Source organism: Rhincodon typus, chromosome 5 (genome assembly GCF_021869965.1).
Source record: "Rhincodon typus isolate 14 chromosome 5, sRhiTyp1.1, whole genome shotgun sequence".
Taxonomy (NCBI): Eukaryota; Metazoa; Chordata; class Chondrichthyes; order Orectolobiformes; family Rhincodontidae; genus Rhincodon; species Rhincodon typus.
The window spans coordinates 84,899,160-84,905,503 of record NC_063336.1 but is presented as its reverse complement, the minus strand read 5'-3'; the positions used below and the strand labels follow the sequence as shown (position 1 = coordinate 84,905,503).

The 6,344-nt window shown below is 45.3% G+C and overlaps 1 protein-coding gene across 1 annotated transcript in view; it reads left to right on the top strand.

The window, feature by feature from the left end:
• Nucleotides 1-887: 887 nt before the first annotated feature.
• tomm20a (translocase of outer mitochondrial membrane 20) overlaps nucleotides 888-6,344 on the top strand; it is a 10,246-nt gene continuing 4,789 nt past the window's right edge. The window contains exons 1-2 of the mRNA XM_020521901.2: nucleotides 888-1,142; nucleotides 6,150-6,196. Coding sequence (XP_020377490.1) covers nucleotides 1,022-1,142; nucleotides 6,150-6,196 — 168 coding nt within the window. The 5' untranslated portion in view covers nucleotides 888-1,021. The remainder of the gene's footprint in view (nucleotides 1,143-6,149; nucleotides 6,197-6,344) is intronic.

Genomic DNA, 6,344 nt, shown 5'->3' with positions numbered 1-6,344 from the left:
GTTTGAGTTCATTTGCTCTCTTCCATCTTCCACCTCCCACTTGTTTAAAAAAGACTAGGATCAGTAGCGGTCCTCTGGGCCACAGGGGTTAGTGCTGGGGCCTCAACTCTTTATATAAGTGATTTGGAGGAAGGGACAGGCAGTATTACAACTAACTTTGCTGATGACACAAAGTAGGAAGAATAGTTGTGAAGAGGATGTAAGGAAGCCTACAAAGGGATATGGTTAGGTTAAGTGAGTGGTCAAAGATCTGGCAAATGGAATATAATGTAGGAAAATGTGAAATTGTCCACTTTGGCAGAAAGAAAATAGAAATATTTTCTGTATTTAGAAGTATGTTATCTAAATGATGGGAGGATGCAGAAATATGTGTTCTCGTGAGCTAGGTTGCAGGTACAGCTAGCATTCCGGAAACCTAGTAGAATGTTATGTTTTATTACAAGGGGAATTGAATGCAAGAAGGAGGAGGTTATGTTTCTGGAGTTTAGAAGAGTCACAGGTGACTTAATTGAAACGTGTAGGATCCACTTGACCAAGTGGACATGGAGAGGATGTTTCCTAATGGGAGAATCCAGAATGGGGGTCACAGAGAAGGTAGTGTTTTCCTGAGGGTTGAGAATCCTTGGAATTCATTTTAAAACGCAGTGGTTGCAGACATTTAAAGCAGAGGTAGGTGGAGGTATGGAAGATGAGCAGATATATCCAGGAATGTAGAGTTGATGTAAAATTAGATCAGTCATGATCTAAATGAATAGTAGAGCAGATTTGAAGGACCTGATTACCTACTCTTGTTGGGAGGGTGAGCGGAAGGTTTGGCGATCAGGCAGAGGTGTGGACGGCTAAAGGTTTGGTGATCAGGCAGAGGCGTGGACGGCTAAAGGTTTGGGCGCAGTCGCAGGTTGATGACGAAGGGTGGGTCTTTTCCTGGTGGGGCGAAGGAGAGCGGTTGAGGGTCATGGTGACGAACGGTAGAGCCTGAGGCCGAGCCCGAGGAAAAGAGAGACCTTCCTGCCGCGGAACCATGGCCGGGAGGACGAGCGCCATTGCTGCCGGCCTGTGCGGAGCGCTCTTCATCGGTTACTGCATCTACTTCGACCGCAAGCGGCGGAGCGACCCCGACTTCAAGAGCAGGCTCCGGGAACGTGAGTGTCCGGGAATAACCCCGGGGCCAGCACGTGTCACCACTCCCAGGGACAGGACTCCTCCTGATGGGCCGCACGGTCTCCGCGGAGCGGGAGGCTCAGGGGCTTGGTCTCGCTGCACTGACCGAACACGGGAAAGTGGAAATGGGCCCTTCGCCTCGGTCCCGTCCTGGGGGAGATGGGAAACGTTGCGGAGAGGGGGAGAGTTGGGGTAGGCGTGCTGGGCGAGGTGGGGGGGTGGTGAAAATCAGTGTGCTGGGCTGGGGAGTGAGGAAATCGGTGTGCTGGGCTGGGGGGCGCGGTGAGGAAATCGGTGTGTTGGGTTGGGAGGCAGGTAGAAGGAGTGTGTTATAAGAGGGGGTTTTGGGAGGCCACGGTGTTCTGGGTATGGGCAGGCACTCGGTGTCATGTGCTTCTTGCTTGCCCCGTACCAGAGTTACATTCCATTCAGCCCCCGGGTTGATTTGTATCACGGTAGCCCAGGGCAAAAAGGAAGTGAAATCTCCTGAGAATTCAGAAGTCCTCAGTCATCGAGTCATACAGAACGGAAACAGATCCTTCAGTCCAACCAGTCTATGCCGAAGATAATCTCAAAGTAAACTAGTCTCACTTGCCTGCTCCTGGCCCATATCCCTCCAAACCTTTCCTATTCATCTACTTATCCAAAAGACCTTTAAACATTGTAGTTGTACCCACATCCACCCTTGCTCAGGGAGTTCATTCCACACGTGAACTACCCTCTATGTGAAAAAATAAATTGCCCCCATATCCTTTTTAAGATCTCTCTCCTCTCATATTAAAAATGTGCCCTCTAGTCTTGAAATCCCCCATCCTAGGAAAGACAACTACCATTAACTCTAGTTATATCTCACATTATTTTATAAACTTCTATAAGGTCACCTCCCAACCTCTTACGCTCCAGTGAAAATAGTCCCAGTTTATCCAGTCTTTCTTTATAACTCAAACCTTCCATACCCAACAATGTCCTGGTAAATCTCTTCTGTACCCCCTCCAGCTTAACAATATCCTTCCTATAACTGGGCGACCAGAACTGGTCACAATATTCCAGAAGAGGCCTCACCAATGTCCTGTACAACGTCAACAGGACTTCCCACCTTCTATACTCAAAGTACTGAGCAATGAAGGCGTGTGCGCCAAACACCTTTTAAACCACCCTGTCTATATGTGACACAAGCTTCAAAGAATTATGTACCTGCAGCTCTAGGTCCCTGTGTTCTACGACACTTCCATTAATTGTATAAGTCCTACCCTAGTTTGTTGTACCAAAATGCAATACCTGGCATTTATCCATTTGCCATTTTTTCAGCCCATTGACCCAAGATCCCTTTGTAATCTTAGAAAACCTTCTTCACTGTCTACTATGCTTGTGCTTTTCACTATTTCACCCCTCTGACAATTCTGGACAGGAACGGTGAGCTTTTAATGACAGGATTGTAAGTTGAGAGGTGACAGTGAGAGAGAGGTGGAGAAGGAATGTGGCGTTTTGTTAAGAATAACTTGGGGCTCTCAGTCTCCATTTGTTAAGGAGGTAATCAGGCAGCAATGTAGCAACCGCAGATGTGCCATTGCAAATGGGACTCAGCACTTTGCTGAGTTGCCTGCAATGAGAGTTGACATACCTATTAACATAGCAAGCTGGAGTAAGTTAGCCTTTGTATATCCCAGTGTACATTAAGAGTGTGGTGAATCTTTCTGTCATAGATGAAACTGAAGATTAAATTTGACAAGCGTGAAGACACTTCATTCAATTTTTAATTATTGAAGATTCAAAGGCAATAAATACACATTTAAATTATCCAATCTGTCACTTGATTCCATCTTTTCCCCCAGTTTCCTGCATGATTTTACATTTAATTAGTATTCTAACTAACACGTACTGGTTTGGAGTCTGTCTCAGAAAACAATGTTTTGTTCATTTAAGGAGGCATACAGGTCCCAGAACTCTTAGAAGGGTGTTGTGCCATTTTTAAAAACATCTTTTGTAGAATCTGAGCATCGCTGGCTGGGCCGGCAATTGTTTCCCGTTCCTAACTGCTCTTGAGATGGTGCTGGTGAGCTCCTTCCTTGAAGTGCTGCAGTCCATTAGGTATAGCCACAACTACAACGCTGTTAGGGAGAAGTTGCAGAATTTTGACCCAGCGTCAGAGAAGCAATGACCATATAGTCCCAAGTCACGATGGTGTGGGGCTTGGAAGGGAACTTCGAGTTGGGGATGTTCCTGGTGAGCTGTTGTGCTACATATTGTAGATGGTACACGTTACCTGCTACAGGGCATCAGTGGTAGAGGGAGTGAATGTTTGTGGATATAGTATGGGCTGCTTTTTCCTGGATGGTATCAAGCTTCTTGAGTGCTGCTGGAACTCACCCTGGCAAGTGGAAAGTATTCCATCACACTCCTAACTTGTGCCTTGTAGATGGTGGATAGGCTTTAGGAGTCAGGAGATGTTCTGCAGGGTTCCTAGCCCCTGACTTGCTCTTGTAGTTACTATTTATATGACTAGGCTAGTTCTGTTCCAGGTCAATGAAAACTCCCTGGAATATTACAGTAGGGGATTCAGTGATAGTAATGCAATTGAAAGTTGATAGGTGTTGGTTGGATTCTGTTTTGTTGGAGATGGTCATTGCCTGGCACATGTGAGGTGTGAATGTTATTTGCCACTTTTCAGCCCAAGCCTGGGTATTGTCCAGGTCTTGCTGCATCTGGACAAGGAATACTTCAGTAGCTGAGGAGTGACAATCATTACTGAACATCCCCACATAGAGTCATTGAGCTGTACAGCGTGGAAACATACCATTCATGCCAACCAGATTTCTTAAATTAATCTAGTCCCGTTTGCCAGCTTATCACCCATATCCCTCTAAAACCTTCCTATTCATATACTCATCCAGATACCTTTTAAATGTCGTAATTGTACCACCACTTCCTCTGGCAGCTCATTCCATACATGCACCACCCTCTGCATGGAAAAGTTGCCCCTTAGATCCCTTTTAAATCTTTCTCCTCTCACCTTAAACCTATAAGGTCACCCTTCATCTCCAATACACCAGGAAAAGCAACCCCAGCCTATTCAGCCTCTCCCTGTAGCTCAAACCCTTCATCCCTGGCAACATTCTTGTAAATCTTTTCTGAACCCTTTCAAATTTCACAACATCCTTCCTATAGCAGGGAGACCAGAATTGCATGCAGTATTCCAAAAGTGCACTAACCAATGTCCTATACAGCCGCAACATGACCTCCCAACTTGTATACTCCATGCACTGACCAATAAAGATAAGCTTATGAAACACCTTCTTCACTATCCTGTCTACCTGCGACTCCACTTTCAACAAACTATGAACCTGTACTCCAAGGTCTTTTTCTTCAGCAACACTGCCCAGGACCTTACCATTAAGTGTATAAGTCCTGCCCTGATTTGCCTTTCCAAAATGCAGCACCTCACATTTATCTAAATTAAACTCCATCTGCCAGTCCTTGGCCCATCTGATAAAGTTCCCGTTGTACTCAGGTGACCTCCTTTGCTGTCCACTACATCTCCAATTTTCTGACCTTATGGAGGAAAGGTCATTGATAAAACAACTGATGATGTTTGTCCCTAGAACAATACAGTGATGTCCTCCAAATCAGGTGACTAACACAACCATCTTCCTGTGTGCTAGCTATGACAACAGCCAGTAGAGAGTTTGCCCCCTGATACCTATCGATTCCAGTTTTGCTGGGGTCCCTTGATGTTGCACTCAGTCGAATGCAGCCTCGATGTCAAGGGTTATCCCTCTCACCTCACCTCTGGAATTTGGCTCAAAAACAAAGTTACTGGAAAAGCTCTGCAGGTCTGGCAGCATCTGTGAAGGAAAAAACAGAGTTAACGTTTCGGGTCTGGTGACCCTTCCTCAGAATTCAGCTTTTGTCTATATTTGAACCAAGACTTTAATATGTTAGGTGCTAATTGGCTCTGGTGAAACCCAAAGTCTCACTGAGCAGGTCACTTCTGTTTAGGTGCCGCTTGATAGCAGTGTTGATAACCCCTTCCATCACTTTACTGATGATCGAGAGTGGATTGATGGGACAGTAACTTGCCAAGTTATACTTGCTCTTTTTGTGCACAGGACATACCTGGGTGATTTTCCATATTGTCAAGTTGATGCCACTGTTGTAGCTGACAGAAATAGCTTGAATCATGGTCAAGCTGGTTATGGAGCACAAATCTTCAGTACTGTTGCTAAATGTTAGTAAGGAGGACTTTGCATGGTTGACAGGGCTGGATTTACTATTTGTTATTTCCAGTGCCCAGGTTGATGCTAGATGGTCTGTAAAGTTTTATTCATTTCTTTAGACTTTTTAATCATTTCATATAATTGAGTGGTTTGCCAGGCTATGTTGAGAGGGCAGCCAGGAGTCTCCCACATTGCTGTGGGTCTGGATTTAGTTGTGGGTCGGACCAGATAAGGATAACCGATTTCCTTCCCTAACGGCCGTTAGTGAATCAAATGGGATTTTACATCAATTTCTTATGATTTCATTGTCACTGAGACTAGCTTTTATTTCCTGATTTACTTACTGAATTGAAATTCCACCAGCTGCTACGGTGCAGTTTGAACACATCACTAAAGAATTGGACTGAGCTTCTGGATTATTAGTCCAGGGATATTACCACTAAATTTTCACTTCCCCTTCTCATTGCAGAATTGAGTCCATGTGTAAATGTAATAAACAACTGTAGTTTATCTTCTGATGCTGCTTGGCCTGCTGTGTTCATCCAGCTCTACACCATGTTAGGAAATCAGTCAGTGTTTGTGGCTGACCCACATTGTGAAAAATGCTGCATTCAGTGTACGGCCCGAGCATCAGACTCTACACAGTGTCCCTCTTTGCTGAAACCCACAGAACCACACCCCACACCCCACCAAAAAAAAAACTTGTGTAGAATCTGCAGAGTAGCCCTGCATTAATGAGACCGCATCTCTCATCTTCCAATCTCCATTTTACAGGAAGGAGGAAGCAGAAACTCGCCAGAGAAAAGGCTGGGCTCTCCCGGGTAAGTGTAGGTGGACCGAGTGTGCGATGATGTGAGCTGTCATTTTGAAATATGGGGTTAGGGGGTTGGGCTGCTGTGTGCCTGTTAACACAGCTGCATTTTTTAAACCCCCGGCTTGTTTTGTATCACAACAAACCGGACAAAATGG